Source organism: Elephas maximus, chromosome 2 (assembly GCF_024166365.1).
Source record: "Elephas maximus indicus isolate mEleMax1 chromosome 2, mEleMax1 primary haplotype, whole genome shotgun sequence".
NCBI lineage: Eukaryota > Metazoa > Chordata > Mammalia > Proboscidea > Elephantidae > Elephas > Elephas maximus.
In genome coordinates, this window is record NC_064820.1 from 1,412,788 (window position 1) to 1,433,103 (window position 20,316).

At 55.1% G+C, this 20,316-nt stretch overlaps 1 protein-coding gene across 3 annotated transcripts in view; it reads left to right on the forward strand.

Annotated features, from left to right (window-relative positions):
- CMBL (carboxymethylenebutenolidase homolog) overlaps positions 1-13,704 on the forward strand; it is a 37,729-nt gene extending 24,025 nt beyond the window's left edge. The window contains exons 5-7 of one of the 3 annotated variants that reach the window (XM_049860127.1): positions 243-404; positions 6,550-6,641; positions 13,135-13,702. In XM_049860127.1, the coding sequence (XP_049716084.1) occupies positions 243-404; positions 6,550-6,641; positions 13,135-13,314 (434 nt within the window). In that variant the 3' untranslated portion in view covers positions 13,315-13,702. Of the gene's footprint in view, positions 1-242; positions 405-6,549; positions 6,642-13,134 lie in introns of all 3 variants that reach the window. The other 2 variants (XM_049860145.1, XM_049860137.1) reach the window with 2 other exon arrangements.
- The last annotated feature ends 6,612 nt before the right edge of the window (positions 13,705-20,316 follow it).

Consider the following 20,316-nt stretch of genomic DNA (forward strand, 5'->3'; position numbering starts at 1 on the left):
AGTGGGTCCTAAACCCAATCACATCAGAGTTACAACAAGGGAAAATCAGACACAGAGGCAGGCACACACTGGGGAAGACGGGCATCATGTGAGGATTGTCGGCCAGCCAGGCAACGCCAGGGACTGTTAGCCTCCAGAACTGTGAGAAAATAAATTTCTGTGCTTTAAAGCCACCGACTTGTGGCATTTCTGCCACAGCAGCACTAGGTGGCTGTGACACAACCTAACTCTTGACTCGTCAGTGGCTTTTCTCTTGCCCAGAGAGGTGGACGTGGTCCTCAAGTACCTGAAGCTGCAGTGTGGTGCCCAGAAATTTGGCGTTGTGGGCTTCTGCTGGGGCGGCGTGGCTGTCCACCACCTGATGGCAACGCGCGCAGAATTCAGGGCTGGGGTGTCGATCTATGGTAAGTCTGCCCTGGTGAGGACACGGGGCGCGATGTGGTGGCAATGACCGCCGGCTTCTCAGGGTCCCAGGAGTGCAGAGATGCCCATCCCAGGAGGTTTGTGTGAAATAAGAGAATAGAGGTGAGGGCAGTCGCCAGAGGCCACTGGGTGTGTGGGGACTGGGGCGTCCAACAGCGGTCCCAATTTCTTCTCTTGGGCTGAAGGGGACACGTTTAACCAGCAGTTCATTCTGTGGTGACGAATCTCGATACTCTTCTTTTGAGCAACATGTATGAACATGTTTTTCAAGATGCAAATTGTCCTTAACCACACATGCGTGTGCTCACACACACACACACAAGCACAGGCACACACACAAGCAAACATGCACACACAGGCACACACACAAGCACACATGGACACACAGGCACACACAGGCGTACACACAGGCACACACACAGGCACACAAGCACAGGCGCACAGAGGCACACACACGCACATGCAGGCACACAAGCACACAGGCACACACAGGCACACAAAGGCACACAAGCACAGTCGCACACAAAGGCACACAAGCACAGGCGCACACAGGCACACACAGGCACACAAGCACACAGGCACACACATGCACACAAAGGCACACAAGCACACAGGCACACAAGCACAGGTGCACACAGGCACACACAGGCACACACAGGCACACACAGGCACACACGGACACAGGCACACAAGCACACACACAAGCACACAGGCACACACAGGCACACAAGCACAGGCACACAGAGGCACACAAGCACACAGGCACACACATGCACACAGGCACACACAGGCGCACACAGGCGCACACAGGCACACATGCACACAGGCACACACAGGCACACACAGGCACACAAGCACAAGCACACAGGCACACAGGCACACAAGCACAGGCACACAGGCACACAGGCGCACACAGGCACACACAGGCACACACAGGCACACAAGCACAGGCGCACACAGGCGCACACAGGCACACACAGGCACACACACATGCACACAGGCACACACAGGCACACACAGGCACACACAGGCACACATGCACACACAGGCACACAGGCACACAAGCAAAGGCACACACAGGCACACATGCACACACAGGCACACAAGCACAGGCACACACAGGCACATAAGCACACAGGCACACAAGCACACGGACACACAGGCACACACAGGCACACAAGCACAGGCGCACAGAGGCACACACATGCACACACAGGCACACAAGCACACAGGCACACACAGGCACACACAAGCACACAGGCACACACGGGCACACAAAGGCACAGGCACACATGCACACACAGGCACACATGCACACAGGCACACAGGCACACACAGGCACACAAGCACAGGCACACACAGGCACACACAGGCACACAAGCACACAGGCACACACAGGCACACAGAAGCACACAGGCACACACAGGCACACAAGCACAGGCGCACACAGGCACACAAGCACACAGGCACACACATGCACACAGGCACACACACAAGCACACAGGCACACAAGCACAGGCGCACAGAGGCACACAGGCACACACACAAGCACACAGGCACACACAGGCACACAAGCACAGGCGCACAGAGGCACACAAGCACACAGGCACACACATGCACACAGGCACACACAGGCACACACAGGCACACAAGCACAGGCACACACAGGCACACACATATGCACACAGGCACACAGGCACACACAGGCACACACAGGCACACAAGCACAGGCGCACAGAGGCACAGACAGGCGCACACAGGCACACAGGCACACACAGGCACACAAGCACAGGCGCACACAGGCACACAAGCACACAGGCACACACATGCACACAGGCACACACAGGCACACACACAAGCACAGGCGCACACAGGCACACACAGGCACAAAGCACAGGTGCACAGAGGCACACACATGCACACATAGGCACACAAGCACACAGGCATACACAGACACACAAGCACAGGCGCACACAGGCACACACATGCACACACAGGCACAAGCACAGGCACACAAGCACAGGCGCACAGAGGCACACAAGCACACAGGCACAGGCACACAAGCACACAGGCACACACATGCACACAGGCACACACACAAGCACACAGGCACACAGGCATACAAGCACAGGCGCACACAGGCACACAAGCACACAGGCACACAGGCACACAAGCACACAGGCACACATGCACACAGGCACACAAGCACAGGCGCACACAGGCACATACATGCACACATGCACACACAGGCACACAAGCACACAGACACACACAGGCACACAAGCACAGGTGCACAGAGGCACACACCTGCACACACAGGCACAGAAGCACACAGGCACACAAGCACACAGGCATACATAGGCACACAAGCACAGGCACACAGAGGCACACACATGCACACAGAGGCACACACATGCACACAGGCACACACGCACACGCACACACAGGCACACAAGCACACAGGCACACACAAGCACAGGCACACACAAGCACAGGCACACACAGGCACACACACAAGCACACAGGCACACAAGCACAGGTGCACAGAGGCACACACATGCACACACAGGCACACAAGCACACAGGCATACACAGGCACACAAGCACAGGCGCACACAGGCACACACATGCACACACAGGCACACAAGCACAGGCACACACAGGCACACAAGCACAGGCGCACAGATGCACACAAGCACACAGGCACACACATGCACACAGGCACACACAGGCGCACACAGGCACACAAGCACAGGCACACACACATGCACACAGGCACACACATGCACACAGGCACACAAGCACACAGGCACACAGGCATACAAGCACAGGTGCACACAGGCACAGAAGCACACAAGCACACGCACACAAGCACACAGGCACACATGCACACAGGCAGACAAGCACAGGCGCACACAGGCACACACATGCACACGCACACACAGGCACACAAGCACACAGACACACACAGGCACACAAGCACAGGTGCACAGAGGCACACACATGCACACACAGGCACAGAAGCACACAGGCACACACAGGCACACAAGCACACAGGCATACATAGGCACACAAGCACAGGCGCACAGAGGCACACACAGGCACACGCACACACAGGCACACAAGCACACAGGCACACAAGCACACAGGCACACACATGCACACAGGCACACACACAGGCACACAGGCACACAGGCACACAAGCACAGGCGCACACAGGCACACAAGCACACAGGCACACACAGGCACACAAGCACACAGGCACACACGTGCACACACAGGCACACAAGCACAAGCGCACAGGCACACACATGCACACACAGGCACACAAGCACACAGACACACAGGCACACAAGCACAGGCGCACACAGGCACACACATGCACACACAGGCACAGAAGCACACAGGCACACACAGGCACACAAGCACAGGCGCACAGGCACACATATGCACACACAGGCACACAAGCACACAGGCACACACAGGCACACAAGCACAGGCGCACAGAGGCACACACATGCACACAGGCACACAAGCACAGGTGCACACAGGCACACACAGGCGTGCACACAGGCACACAGGCACACAGACACACAGGCACACAAGCACATGTGCACACAAGGCACACAGGCACACAAGCACAGGTGCACACAGGCACAGGCACACACAGACACACAGGCACACAAGCACATGTGCACACAAGGCACACAGGCACACAAGCACACACGTGCACACGGTGCACACAGGCACACAAGTACACTCACGTGCACACAAGGCACACGGATGTACACAGGAACACATGCACACAAGCATGTACGCATGTGCACACACAGGCACACACAGAGTCATGCGTGCACACACACACGCACACAGGTGCACACAAGAAGGAAAAGAAAAATCTGCTCCGAGGTGTCAACAGCAGCATACAGGACTCAGGTAGCACAGCAAGGAAATGAGAACATTGTACTTTGATGTGGAAATGGCGGCGGACCAGGTACACGGTAAACAGAAACATTCTGCCCAAGAAGACGCTAAAAAAAGGCACACGATGAAATTTGACCTTGATAATAGTATATCATAAAGCTGTACTAATGATTTTTATTTGGCTTAGTGTTAGCTTACTGTGGTATTTTCACTTGTTTTTAGCATTAAAAAAAAAAAAAAAGCCCCACAGTTTGTCTGTGGTAGTGGGCAGTTTGGCACAGTTATGGGTGGTGGGTGCACATGGGATTAATGTAACTGATATAACTAAATTGTACACCTGAAAACTGTGGAACTGGCAAGTGTGTTTTATACATATATCTTTACAATACAAATATATGTATAAAGGGAAAAAGCAATTAAGCTGAATTTGCATAAGGCAGAAAGCCAAATAGGAAGCCCTCACCCACATTAACAAATAATGCTGCTACAAAAAAACCCTTATGTATCTACTTAAACGACAGGAAATAAACTCTGTCAAACTGTTAAAAAAGAAAAACAAAAACCTGTTGCCATGGAGTCGATTCCTACTCACGGTGACCCTATAGGACAGAGTAGAACTGCCCCATAGGGTTCCTAGGAGCGCCTGGTGGATTCAAATTGCTGACCTTTTAGTTAGTAGCGACCTTTTGGTTAGCAGCAAAACGCTTAACCACTGAGTCACTGGGGCTCCAGTTGGCACAGATGGTGAGAAGGTCGGGGCTGGTGGGGAGGGGCAGGACGAGCAGGTGAGCCCAGGGCGTTTTCAGGCAGTGAGAGGATTCTGCACGGACCGTGATGGTGGACGTGACACGTGATGTGATGCCTTTGTCAAAACCCGCAGGACTGCAGCAGAGTGAGGCCACGTAAACTGACGTCATTTAGTCATCGGTTGTAACAAATGTGTCAAACTGATGCAGGACGTTAATAATAGCACAGACTGTGCAGGGGAGAAGAGGGAAATGGATACCGTACTTCCTACATGGTTTTCTGTAAACCTAAAACTGTTAAAGTCTAAGGAAAAGGAAATAGGCTCCATGAGTGGGGAGTTGCCCCTCAGCCCTTGCGCAGACACAGCCCCGCGTGGCGGCTCGCCGGCGCCCCCGTCTGGCGCTGTGTGCACACATGCTGCAGAGCAGTTTGGGGACAGCAGGTCCCAGCACAGGACGGGATTTTGCCGAGTGGCAGCGGCCCAGCCCGGATCCGGAGGACTTGGACGTGCAGGAGGCCAGCTTGCTGCGTGCCTGTGCCCGGCAGCGGAGAGGCAGCCGTCTTGCACTCCGTCCCCCACTTTACCTTCCTGTGGCCTCACTCAGGACCCCCAGTTTTCCCACAGACGCGGCTGCTCCAGCAGTCTTTCCAGCCCTCTGGTCGGGCAGAGCATGTTTTGTTAAAGTTCGGGTAACCCATCTCTAGAATTCTGGATGGAGGGTGCACACTGGTTTTCCTGGGTGGCCTGGTAGGACTGTGGTCTCATGAGAGCATAGACATGTTATGAATGGGACCGTCAGCACAGTAAGTCAAGGCCTGCAGGGCTTGTGCAGACAGTGAGAAATTTCTAGAAGAACAGCAGAGGCCAGGCTGTCCTGATTTGAGATTACCAAAATAAACCACATCTGTTGCCATGGAGTCGATTCAGACTCAGGGACCCTATAGAACGGAGTAGAGCTGCCTCACAGGGTTTCCAAGGCTGTAATCTTTATGGCAGCAGAGCGCCACGTTCTCCTGAGGAGCGGCTGGTGGGTTCGAACCTCCGACCTTTCCCTTAGCAGCCAAGCGCTTAACCACTGCAGCACCAGGGCTCCTTGATTTGAGATTATCGCCCCTTCTTCCAGGCGTGTCACAGAAGGAGCATTTTCCCGGCCGTTCCTGTCTTTACACTCAGTGGTCTTCAGTTCTTCCATTACTGAAAGCTGAATTCCGAGTGAATAGAGTGTATAGCAGGACGATCTGAACAAACAAGCTTCTCTTTTAGACTGAATCTCAAGGACACGTCTCTAGAATTGCTAATAGATAAACCAAAAACCAAACCCAGTGTGCTAATAAATGAATGAATAAAGACAAACAACAAAAGCACACACTTTCCTTTGAAAACTCAAACCAGATTCACGTCATTTTCTGTGATGTTTGCAAACCACCCTGCTCTCTCCCTGTCCTGTTCCCCAGGCATCGTCAAGGACTCTCAGGACGTGTACAATTTGAAGAACCCGACGTTGTTCATTTTTGCTGAAAATGATGCGGTGATTTCTCTTGAGCAAGTAAGTTGGTGTCTTGACCCTCCTGATTGATGCATTTATAACACAGTGTGACATTTGAGCTGGCGGGGGAGCAGTCCTAAAGCATTCATTTGTTGCCCCCAAATTTTTTTCAACATTGGAATTTTAAAGAATGGACTTAGAGTGGGCTCTTACCCCAAACAGGTAAGAGCCATGACACACGCTAAGCTAACAGGGAAGGAAGGGACCGCCGTGACACATGCTAAGCTAACAGGGAAGGAAGGGACCGCCGTGACACACGCTAAGCTAACGGAAGGAAGGGACCGCCGTGACACTCATTAAGCTAACGGAAGGATGGGACCACCGTGACACACGCTAAGCTAACAGGGAAGGGACCGCCATGACACATGCTAAGCTAACAGGGAAGGAAGGGACCGCCAGGACACACGCTAAGCTAACAGGGAAGGAAGGGACTGCCATGACACACGCTAAGCTAACAGGGAAGGAAGGGACCTCCATGACATGCTAAGCTAACAGGGAAGGAAGGGACCGCCGTGACACACGCTAAGCTAACAGGGAAGGAAGGGACCGCCGTGACACACGCTAAGCTAACAGGGAAGGAAGGGACCGCCGTGACACACGCTAAGCTAACAGGGAAGGAGGGGACCAGCGTGACATGCTAACAGGGAAGGATGGGACCGCCGTGACACACGCTAACAGGGAAGGATGGGACCGCCGTGACACACGCTAAGCTAACAGGGAAGGAAGGGACCGCCATGACACATGCTAAGCTAACAGGGAAGGAGGGGACCGGCGTGACATGATGGGACCGCTGTGACACACGCTAACAGGGAAGGAAGGGACCGCCGTGACACATGCTAACAGGGAAGGAAAGGACCGCCGTGACACATGCTAACGGGGAACGAAGGGACCACCATGACACACGCTAACAGGGAAGGAAGGGACCGCCGTGACACACGCTAACAGGGAAGGATGGGACCACCATGACACGCTAACAGGGAAGGAAGGGATCGCCGTGACACACGCTAAGCTAACGGAAGGAAGGGACTGCCGTGACACTCATTAAGCTAATGGAAGGATGGGACCGCCGTGACACACGCTAAGCTAACAGGGAAGGGACCGCCGTGACACACGCTAAGCTAACAGGGAAGGAACGGACCGCCGTGACACACGCTAAGCTAACAGGGAAGGAACGGACCGCCGTGACACACGCTAAGCTAACAGGGAAGGATGGGACCGCCGTGACACACGCTAACAGGGAAGGAGGGGACCGCCGTGACACGCTAACAGGGAAGGAAGGGACTGCCGTGACACACGCTAAGCTAACAGGGAAAGAAGGGACCGCCGTGACATATACCAAGCTAACAGGGAAGGAAGGGACCGCCGTGACACACGCTAAGCTAACAGGGAAGGAAGGGACCGCCGTGACACACGCTAAACTAACAGGGAAGGACAGGACCGCCGTGACACACGCTAAGCTAACAGGGAAGGAAGGGACTGCTGTGACACACGCTAAGCTAACAGGGAAGGAAGGGACCTCCATGACATGCTAAGCTAACAGGGAAGGAAGGGACTGCCGTGACACACGCTAAGCTAACAGGGAAGGATGGGACCGCCGTGACACACGCTAAGCTAACAGGGAAGGGACCGCCGTGACACACGCTAACAGGGAAGGAGGGGACCGCCGTGACACGCTAACAGGGAAGGAAGGGACCGCCGTGACACGCTAAGCTAACAGGGAAGGAGGGGACCAGCGTGACATGCTAACAGGGAAGGATGGGACCGCCATGACACACGCTGACAGGGAAGGATGGGACCGCCGTGACAGACGCTAAGCTAACAGGGAAGGAAGGGACCGCCATGACACATGCTAAGCTAACAGGGAAGGAGGGGACTGGCGTGACATGCTAATGGAAGGATGGGACCGCCGTGACACACGCTAACAGGGAAGGAAGGGACCGCCGTGACACATGCTAACAGGGAAGGAAAGGACCGCCGTGACACATGCTAACGGGGAAGGAAGGGACCACCATGACACACGCTAACAGGGAAGGAAGGGACCGCCGTGACACACGCTAACAGGGAAGGATGGGACCACCATGACACGCTAACAGGGAAGGAAGGGATCGCCGTGACACACGCTAAGCTAACGGAAGGATGGGAACACCGTGACACACGCTAAGCTAACAGGGAAGGAAGGGACTGCTGTGACACACGCTAAGCTAACGGAAGGATGGGACTGCCGTGACACACGCTAAGCTAACAGGGAAGGAAGGGACTGCCGTGACACACACTAAGCTAACGGAAGGATGGGACCGCCGTGACACACACTAAGCTAACAGGGAAGGATGGGACCGCCGTGACACGCTAAGCTAACGGAAGGATGGGACCGCCGTGACACACGCTAAGCTAACGGAAGGATGGGACTGCCGTGACACACGCTAAGCTAACAGGGAAGGAAGGGACCGCTGTGACATGCTAAGCTAACAGGGAAGGAAGGGACCGCCGTTGACACATAACTAAGCTAACAGGGAAGGATGGGACCGCCGTGACACACGCTAAGCTAACAGGGAAGGAAGGGACTGCTGTGACATGCTAAGCTAACAGGGAAGGAAGGGACCGCCGTGACACACGCTAAGCTAACGGAAGGAAGGGACTGCCGTGACACTCATTAAGCTAACGGAAGGATGGGACCGCCGTGACACACGCTAAGCTAACAGGGAAGGGATCGCCGTGACACACGCTAAGCTAACAGGGAAGGAAGGGACCGCCATGACACACGCTAAGCTAACAGGGAAGGATGGGACCGCTGTGACACACGCTAAGCTAACAGGGAAGGAAGGGACCGCCGTGACACACGCTAAGCTTACAGCGAAGGATGGGACTGCCGTGACACGCTAAGCTAACAGGGAAGGAAGGGACCGCCATGACACACGCTAAGCTAACAGGGAAGGAGGGGACCAGCGTGACATGCTAACAGGGAAGGATGGGACCGCCATGACACATGCTAACAGGGAAGGAAGGGACCGCCGTGACATGCTAAGCTAACAGGGAAGGAAGGGACCGCCGTGACACACGCTAAGCTAACAGGGAAGGAAGGGACCGCCATGACACACGCTAAGCTAACGGAAGGAAGGGACCGCCGTGACACACGCTAAGCTAACAGGGAAGGATGGGACCGCCGTGACACACGCTAAGCTAACAGGGAAGGGACCGCCGTGACACACACTAACAGGGAAGGAGGGGACCGCCGTGACACGCTAACAGGGAAGGAAGGGACCGCCGTGACACGCTAAGCTAACAGGGAAGGAGGGGACCAGCGTGACATGCTAACAGGGAAGGATGGGACCGCCGTGACACACGCTGACAGGGAAGGATGGGACCGCCGTGACACACGCTAAGCTAACAGGGAAGGAAGGGACCGCCATGACACATGCTAAGCTAACAGGGAAGGAGGGGACCGGCGTGACATGCTAATGGAAGGATGGGACCGCCGTGACACACGCTAACAGGGAAGGAAGGGACCGCCGTGACACATGCTAACAGGGAAGGAAAGGACCGCCGTGACACATGCTAACGGGGAAGGAAGGGACCACCGTGACACACGCTAACAGGGAAGGAAGGGACCGCCGTGACACACGCTAACAGGGAAGGATGGGACCACCATGACACGCTAACAGGGAAGGAAGGGATTGCCGTGACACACGCTAAGCTAACAGAAGGAAGGGACTGCCGTGACACTCATTAAGCTAATGGAAGGATGGGACCGCCGTGACACGCTAAGCTAACAGGGAAGGGACCGCCGTGACACACGCTAAGCTAACAGGGAAGGAACGGACCGCCGTGACACACGCTAAGCTAACAGGGAAGGAACGGACCGCCATGACACACGCTAAGCTAACAGGGAAGGATGGGACCGCCGTGACACACGCTAACAGGGAAGGAGGGGACCGCCGTGACACGCTAACAGGGAAGGAAGGGACCGCCGTGACACACGCTAAGGTAACAGGGAAAGAAGGGACCGCCGTGACATATACCAAGCTAACAGGGAAGGAAGGGACCGCCGTGACACCCGCTAAGCTAACAGGGAAGGAAGGGACCGCCGTGACACACGCTAAACTAACGGAAGGAAGGGACCGCCGTGACACACGCTAAGCTAACAGGGAAGGAAGGGACTGCCGTGACACTAAGCTTACAGCGAAGGATGGGACTGCCGTGACACGCTAAGCTAACAGGGAAGGAAGGGACCGCCATGACACATGCTAAGCTAACAGGGAAGGAGGGGACCAGCGTGACATGCTAACAGGGAAGGATGGGACCGCCATGACACACGCTAACAGGGAAGGAAGGGACCGCCGTGACATGCTAAGCTAACAGGGAAGGAAGGGACCGCCGTGACACACGCTAAGCTAACAGGGAAGGAAGGGACCGCCATGACACACGCTAAGCTGACGGAAGGAAGGGACCGCCGTGACACACGCTAAGCTAACAGGGAAGGATGGGACCACCGTGACACACGCTAAGCTAACAGGGAAGGAAGGGACTGCTGTGACACACGCTAAGCTAACGGAAGGATGGGACTGCCGTGACACATGCTAAGCTAACAGGGAAGGAAGGGACCGCTGTGACATGCTAAGCTAACAGGGAAGGAAGGGACCGCTGTTACATGCTAAGCTAACAGGGAAGGAAGGGACCGCCGTGACACACGCTAAGCTAACAGGGAAGGAAGGGACCGCCGTGACACACGCTAAGCTAACAGGGAAGGAAGGGACCGCCGTGACACATAACTAAGCTAACAGGGAAGGATGGGACCTCCGTGACACACGCTAAGCTAACAGGGAAGGAAGGGACCGCTGTGACATGCTAAGCTAACAGGGAAGGAAGGGACCGCCGTGACACACGCTAACAGGGAAGGAAGGGACCGCCGTGACACACGCTAAGCTAACAGGGAAGGAGGGGACCGGCGTGACACACGCTATCAGGGAAGGAGGGGACCGCCGTGACATGCTAACAGGGAAGGAAGGGACCGCCGTGACACACGCTAAGGTAACAGGGAAGGAAGGGACTGCCGTGACACATACTAAGCTAACAGGGAAGGATGGGACCGCCGTGACACACGCTAAGCTAACAGGGAAGGAAGGGACCGCCGTGACAAACGCTAAGCTAACAGGGAAGGAAGGGACCGCCGTGACACGCTAAACTAACAGTGAAGGATGGGACCGCCGTGACACACGCTAAGCTAACGGAAGGAAGGGACTGCCGTGACACACACTAAGCTAACGGAAGGATGGGACCACCGTGACACACACTAAGCTAACAGGGAAGGATGGGACCGCTGTGACACACGCTAAGCTAACAGGGAAGGATGGGACCGCCGTGACACACGCTAAGCTAACAGGGAAGGAAGGGACTGCCGTGACACACGCTAAGCTAACAGGGAAGGAGGGGACCGGCGTGACATGCTAACAGGGAAGGAGGGGACCGCCGTGACACGCTAACAGGGAAGGAAGGTACCGCCGTGACACACGTTAAGCTAACAGGGAAGGAAGGGACCGCCGTGACACATACTAAGCTAACAGGGAAGGAAGGGACCGCCGTGACACATGCTAAGCTAACGGAAGGAAGGGACCGCCATGACACACGCTAAGCTAACAGGGAAGGATGGGACCGTTGTGACACTCGCTAAGCTAACAGGGAAGGAAGGGACCGCCGTGACACATGCTAAGCTAACAGGGAAGGAAGGGACCGCTGTTACATGCTAAGCTAACAGGGAAGGAAGGGACCGCCGTGACACACGCTAAGCTAACAGGGAAGGATGGGACTGCCGTGACACTCGCTAAGCTAACAGGGAAGGAAGGGACCGCCGTGACACACGTTAAGCTAACAGGGAAGGAAGGGACCGCCGAGACACATGCTAAGCTAACAGGGAAGGAAGGGACCGCCGTGACACACGCTAAGCTAACGGAAGGAAGGGACCGTGGCCGGCTTGACTCCCCCACCGCCTGAGTGAGCCACCACGGGCTACCAGGCACGTTAGCGGCTACGACCTCATACCTAGGAGATAGTGGTCCGTAGCTTTCTTTTCTGGTGGTGTCTTTGTCGGCTGCGACCTTAAAAACAGACCTGTTAATTCCTTAAGTCAGTAAGGAAAAAGCAGAAGAGCATTGTACTTGAAAAGCTGTCGTTTAGAAATGACTGGTGTTGGTGATAATCAGTATATCGTATCCGTTAACGCAGATGGTTGCCAGAGGGATGGTGTGCCGTTACCGCGTCGCTGAGAGCTCTGTCCTCGCCAGAGTGAGAACTGTGGTAGTTAGAAATTAAAAGTGAGGAATTCTCTACAGCTGTGGAACTTGTTCATCATGTAAAGCGTTGATGTTGAATCCTTTTTGTCTTTTTATTGTGGTGGAAATGGTGTTGAATCTCTCTTATGAGCATTTATAGACAATTTGGAGAATGGAAAGATATTACTAAAGGTTAAAGTCATATCAACGTGAACTCTTCTTCATAACAGGTCTCTTTGCTGACCCAGAAGTTGAAAGACCACTGCAAGGTTGAATATCAAATTAAAACATTTTCCGGGCAAACTCACGGGTTCGTGCATCGAAAGAGAGAAGACTTCACCCCTGCAGACAAGCCCTACATCGAGGAGGCCAGAAGGAACCTGGTTGAATGGCTGAACAAGTACGTTTAGCCGTGACAAAGCGCCAGTTTTCTCAAGATCGATTTATCCAAGGATGGTTTTATATTCACTTTATATAAAATATTTCAAGAAATTCTAAAATTACTGAATCTGAAACCTAAATTCAGTAGGTTAATGTATGGAATCATTTAACTTTATTTTTAACATGTACATACAAGAAAAAATTAATGCAACAGGTGCCTGACAGAGTTGTCTCTTGACTGTGAGTAAAACCTAGGGGCCCCTCAGGACCCGCCGACAGCTTGGGGGGCTGTCTGAGTTATCTGATGCTCCTGTAAGAGCAGCACCACAAGATCAAAAGCCCAGCTTAGACGTTTGTCTTAACAGAGCTGAGCTGGCCGTGCTCCGAGATGGAACTACAAGAAGAGTAGGGATTAATGGGGTTCCGTTGACCTTTTTTTTTTTTTTTTGTTGACCTAGTTACAGCAAGCGAATGCATTTATTTAAAATTTTTGAGTGTGTGTTTTATATGTTGTCGTTAGGTGCTGTGGAGTCAGTTCTGACTCACAGCAACCCTATAGGACGGGGTAGAACCGCCCCATGGGGTTTCCAAGGAGCGGCTGGTGGAGTGGAACTGCCAACCTTTTGGTTAGCAGCCAAGCTCTTAACCACTGCGCTACCAGGGCTTCGTGTTTTATACAAACTATTATTTAGGGCAGCTTTAGGTTTACAGAAGATGGAGCAGAAAGTGCCATGTACCCACCCCCCCACCCCGTGGCTAACATCTGGCACCCACACCTGCGGTGCACCTACCTGTTAGAACCAGTGGCCCCATGATGCACAGTCAACACTGAAGGCCGCAGTTCACACAGATGCCCTCTGTGCTGGTCAGTCCTCTGGGTGCTGACACGTCAGAGTCCACACTGCAGTGTCATGCGGACTGTGGGACTCCCCCCACACCTGGAGGTAGGCCATAAGGAAGGCAGTTGTCAGGGAATGGGTTCCTTTGAAAGACAGCTGAGGGCAAGAGCTACAGGGAGCCTGAGGGTGCAGCTGGGGGAGCCCCACTCTCGCTCCTGCTCCAGACCTGTCATGCCGGGAGGCCATCATGATAACCTCGGGGACCCAGCTGAGGGAGCAGCCAGTCTTGAATCCTGGGGCTGCCATGACCAGGGGCAAGAGTTTGGAGGGACGGGCCCTGGCCAGCTCCAGGCCCCAGCCAGCCCTGGGCCCCAGAGCCTCGAGGGGAGTGCACCAAAGGCCGCAGCATGGAGCCGAGCTGGCCTGAGGGACTGGGGAGGTGGCAGTGGCAGAGGGGCTTCTCCCCTGAGGAAGAGGACGAGTGTGTCCCCTGTGGCTGCTGCAAGCAGTGAGCTGCAAACACCAGGTTTGTGCTCTCAAGGTCTCTTGGCCTCACAGGAAGGTGTTAGATGGCTCCCTCTGATGGCAGATCTGGCCTGGACAGAACCCAGCTTCTTGGAGGAATGAGGCCTGCGTTCTGGCCCATTGTCGGACGGCTGCCCTTTGGTACCCCTGGGTTAGTTAGGAGCGGATGAAGGGCCGTGGGTTAGCTGTGAGTGGATGCAGGGCCGTGGGTTAGCTGTGCGCGGATGGACGGCTGTGGGTTAGCTGTGAGTGGAAGAACCGCCCCCTTCATGGCACCCCTGGGTTAGTAACTAGGGATCTAGGGTCTTGGGGTCACCCGCACCACACGGTGTGGACCTGGGCTGCTTCTGAGTCAGTAGATGGGCCAGAGAGAGTCACAGAGACAGCTTCCATTTGCTCCAAGCTTACGTCGAGACCGTCTGATACATCAGTCTGCTAGATGCAGACCTTCAGCTGCTTATGTTCAAAATATCTACTGGGTGAGCTGGAAGCTGCTCACCTCGGGGTGCGTTCAGTCAGCGGTGCAGCGGCCGTTCTCCCTTACTTCACAGTTCATATACGACTCAGCAAACCCCACTGCTGTCGAGTCACCAGATCTTTATTACACGCTGGATGGGCCGCACAAGAAACTGGACCTGCCTTCCGGGGTGCACAGGCCACTGGGCAGAAGATGCTAGGGGGGCGTCAGAGGGGGGGCTGCATGCCGAGGATTGGAATAAGCAACCCAGGGCCCCAACCCAGCCCTGCAGGTTGAGGAAGGCTTCCTGAGGAGGGCTTGTGGCTGAGAGCTGGAGGGGAGACTGCCTGGAGCAGTGGAGAACAGCTTCATAAAAGCCAGCAGAAGGAACAGAGGGAGCCCACAAAGCTGGGGTGGGTGGGCAGGGGTGCTGGGGAGAGGGGACTGGGGAACTGGGGGGGGTGGCAGAGGTGCTGGGGATGGGCCGGGGGGGGCTGGGGTGGGATGGCGGCAGGCAGGGGTGTCAGAGGAAGGGGCCTGGGGAGCAGGAGGCAGAGGTGCTGGGGGAGGGGCCCGAGCGATGGCGGGCGGGGGGAGCAGCAGGCAGAGGTGCCAGGATGAGGGGTCTGGGGATGGCAGGCAGGGGTGCTGGTGAAGGGGCCCCGGGGACTCGGGGGTGGCAGGCAGGGGTGCTGGGGAGAGCAGTCTAGGGGACTGGGAGGCGGCAGGGGCCAGGGTCTTCCCTCCTTCCGTGGGTGGGGCCAGGGTCTTTCCCCCCTGTGGGCGGGGCCAGGGTCTTTCCCCCCTGTGGGCGGGGCCAGGGTCTTCCCTCCCCTGTGGGCGGGGCCAGGGTCTTCCCTCCTCCCATGGGTGGGGCCAGGGCCTTCCCTCCTGTGGTTGGGGCCAGGGTCTTCCCTCTCCCTGTGGATGGGGCCAGGGTCTTCCCTCCCCCTGTGGGTGGGGCCAGGGTCTTCCCTCCTGTGGGTGGGGCCAGGGTCTTCCCTGTAAGCCTCAGATAATCATCACATCCTCGGGTGGCCAGGGAGTGACAAGGTGGTTGTACTGAAAGACAACTGTCCGTGTTAATGGAAAAAGGTAAGTTATTAAGGGATCTTCACTTTACACAAGATTGTCTTTTGGATATCCGTCAGGTTTTAATGCATTTAAGATGCATTTCGTTTTAAAGGCATGGAAGGAATTTGCCACTTAAGGGAAGTTTGTGTTGGCTTACTTGGTGAGGTAATCCTTTCCTACTTCCACACACCTTCATGATGCCTAAGGTCCTGGGTGGTGCAAATGGTTTGTGATCAGCTGCTAACTGGAAGGCTGGGGTTTGAAACCACCCAGAGCAAAGGCTTGGCCGTCTGCTTCCTTATGGATCACGGCCTTGAAAACCCTGTGGGGCAGTTCTACTCCCTAACACCTGAGGCCACTATGAGTCAGAATCAGCTCGATGGCATCCCGAGCACCGATAAGCACCCCAAGTCTCGGTCCTGGGAGGAGGAGGAGGTAGGAGTTCTAAGTTTCTTCATTTGCAGGCTGGGCAAGACAACCCAACTTCACAGGGTTATCAGGACTGCACATGATACACGGTGGGTCTCAGGGTCCCTTTATCATCTTCAGTGCTACCGAGGACCCCAAGGGGCTTTTGTCCACGGGAGTGCTATCCACCAACATTTAATGCATTAGAAATTAAAACCAAGACATTTAAGAAATATTTATTTAAAAATTGTTAGTTGCCATCGAGTTGGTTCCGACTCAGCGACCCTATGCACAACAGAACGAAACAATGCCCAGTCCTGCACCATTCTCACAATCGTTGTTATGCTTGAGCTCATTGTTGCAGCCACTGTCAATCTACCTCTTTGAGGGTCTTCCTCTTTTCCACTGACCCTGTACTCTACCAAGCACGATGCCTTTTCTCTGGGGACTAACCCCTCCTGACAACATGTCCAAAGTATGTGAGACAAAGTCTTGCCATCCTTGCTTGTAAGGAACATTCTGGTTGTACTTCTTCCAAGACAGATTTGTTTGTTCTTTCAGCAGTCCATGGTATAGTCAATACTCTTCACTAATACTGTAATTTAAATGTTAATGTAAATAACCATTTTTATGAAAAACAGTATTTTCCTAAACAAAGAAAGACCGTAGTGAGAGGAATGGCCTTATTTTCCATTTTCAAACCTCGTTAGTGGACCGGCCTCACAGGACAGTTCGGCTTCTGCCTTCAGTTTGTCACAGTTTGTTGTTTTAGTCGAAGAGTAGGAAGAAAAACCTGGCTGCACAAAGGTATGCAGTTGGGAAAGGGAAAAGCATTTTAATTGCTTTTCCACAAAGCTGTGGACACCAAAACTCGACAAGACTCGGAGGGATACTTACTGTTCTTGGTCCTGAGCCCGTGCACGACACTGGCCCACCACACACTGACACTGGGTAAACACTGGTTTACGGAGCCGCACAAAGCTTCCAGATGCCAACCCATCTGAGAACTCAGCGTCAAGTCCATTCTTTAACGACCACCAGTCTCAGCAGAAAAGTTCTGGGAAGCCGTCAAACTCATGGTGCTGAATCCAAGTTTTAAAAATTCAAATTTTACCTTGAAAACGCGTATTTTACCGTTGGCAACACCAGCAGTTGCTCTACGGGGTGGGGCGGCTTGCTGTGTCATTTCTGAGGCTGTCTGCACGTGCCCAAGCCTGAGTCACCAGTTGTCTGCCAGCCACGCTGGGGCCACACGGGCTCACGGAGGGGCGGGACTCGGGTGGCTTCAGCACCCAAGTGCAGGTCCTCTGCTGCCACACAGGACGCTGCGATTCATAACCCCTGCCGCCTCACTCAGCAAGGCCGTTGAAGTGAAAAAAGGTGGTTTTTTTATTGCCTAGCGTGGTGGTGAAGAATGCTGGAGCCGGGCAGGGCCGCTCCTGATCCAGGCCGAGACGTCAGGGCTTCCCCACAGTGGAAATCCGTCCTGGAAAGCACGAGTCACAGACCACACACGTGGCACCAGCACAGCAAACGTTGCTCCGTCTTGGCTGCCCTTGTCCTGCTCTTCTTACCGCTGAAGGACTGACGGTCCACACACTCTAAGTGGCCGCCTGTCTCTGGTCCTTGTCTGGTGCTTCTGAGGAGTCCATCCCGCAGGGATGACTGCAAGAAGCCCCTCTAACTGCAGAGCCCCTTCTCCGTGCTCGCAGATGACTTGCCCCAGCCTGCCCAGCGCCCCACACCCCTCCCCCAGTGGAGCTGCCTCACCAACAGCGGAAAAGGAAGAACACAGGGTTCAAGAAGTCCAGTCCCACGGGGCAGACACAGCCGGGCTCCAACACACAGCCCTATCAGAGGCATCTGTACTTCAGAGCAGCCATTTAACAAAATCAAATAAATCCTGCAGCCGTCACAAACATGGCGCAAGACCAGGCGATGTTTTGTTCTGTTCTACATGAGGTTGCCCTCAGCTGGAGCCGCCTTGACAGCAGTTAACAGCCAACGAGGACTCGAGAACCCACAGGCGAAATGTGGGTCCTACCTGGGGACCTGTCCCAGTGTAAGGGGGCCCCTGAAACTACAGGGCTATCTATGGAACCTGACTAGTGCTTTAGAACTTGAAGAAAAAAAGGAACAAAACAAAATCAAACCTCTGAGGTGGTCTTGTGTGGCGTCCACCTGTGGAAGGCGGGGATCGGCTTAGAGGCTCTTCTGATACAACCGCGGACCCCAGACTGGGATTCTGGTCCACAGGGAGGCGTTGTACGCCCTCCGTAGGCAGAAGCAGCCCCTGTAAGCGAACTCGTCCACACTAGTGTCGGAGGTGTTTACGCCTGACCCGGTTCTGAACCTGAACCATCTGCAGCAGAAGCACTGATGCTGCCCCCTGAACGCAGCACAGCTCAGAGCGCGACCTCACGGTTCACTTCACAGTGAGATACACACCAGTGTGTGTGCTCAGCATGGGTTGTGCTCTCGACACTCAACTGTGCACTCCCATGAACACACCACGAGCACAGCGAACACCACGAGCACTCGCTCGTCAAGCCAGACTCGTTCAGCGAGTACTGAGTGTGCTGCAGAGAATGCGCGGTGGCCCAACTGTCGACATGGCCGTCCCCAGCTTCCTGTGAGAAAGCAGGCCCGAGGGCATCACTGAGGCCACTCACGGGAGGCACACCTGCGCCCCCTGGTGGCACGCACTGACGCTTCCCATCCAGATTCTCCATCAGAACCCCATTCTGAGGCCACTCACGGGAGGCACACCTGCGCCCCCTGGTGGCACGCACTGACGCTTCCCATCCAGATTCTCCATCAGAACCCCATTCTGAGGCCACTCACGGGAGGCACACCTGCGCCCCCTGGTGGCACGCACTGACCCCCCCCCCCTCCCATCCAGATTCTCCATCAGAACCCCATTCTGAGGCCACTCACGGGAGGCACACCTGCGCCCCCTGGTGGCACGCACTGACGCTTCCCATCCAGATTCTCCATCAGAACCCCATTCTGAGGCCACTCACGGGAGGCACACCTGCGCCCCCTGGTGGCACGCACTGACGCTTCCCATCCAGATTCTCCATCAGAACCCCATTCTGAGGCCACTCACGGGAGGCACACCCGCGCCCCCTGGTGGCACGCACTGACCCTTCCCATCCAGATTCTCCATCAGAACCCCATTCTGAGGCCACTCACGGGAGGCACACCCGCGCCCCCTGGTGGCACGCACTGACCCCTCCCATCCAGATTCTCCATCAGAACCCCATTCTGAGGCCACTCACGGGAGGCACACCTGCGCCCCCTGGTGGCACGCACTGACCCCTCCCATCCAGATTCTCCATCAGAACCCCATTCTGAGGCCACTCACGGGAGGCACACCTGCGCCCCCTGGTGGCACGCACTGACCCCTCCCATCCAGATTCTCCATCAGAACCCCATTCTGAGGCCACTCACGGGAGGCACACCTGCGCCCCCTGGTGGCACGCACTGACCCCTCCCATCCAGATTCTCCATCAGAACCCCATTCTGAGGCCACTCACGGGAGGCACACCTGCGCCCCCTGGTGGCACACACTGACCCCTCCCATCCAGATTCTCCATCAGAACCCCATTCTGAGGCCACTCACGGGAGGCACACCTGCGCCCCCTGGTGGCACGCACTGACCCTTCCCATCCAGATTCTCCATCAGAACCCCATTCCGCTAGAAAACTCTGAGCCACATTAGCGAA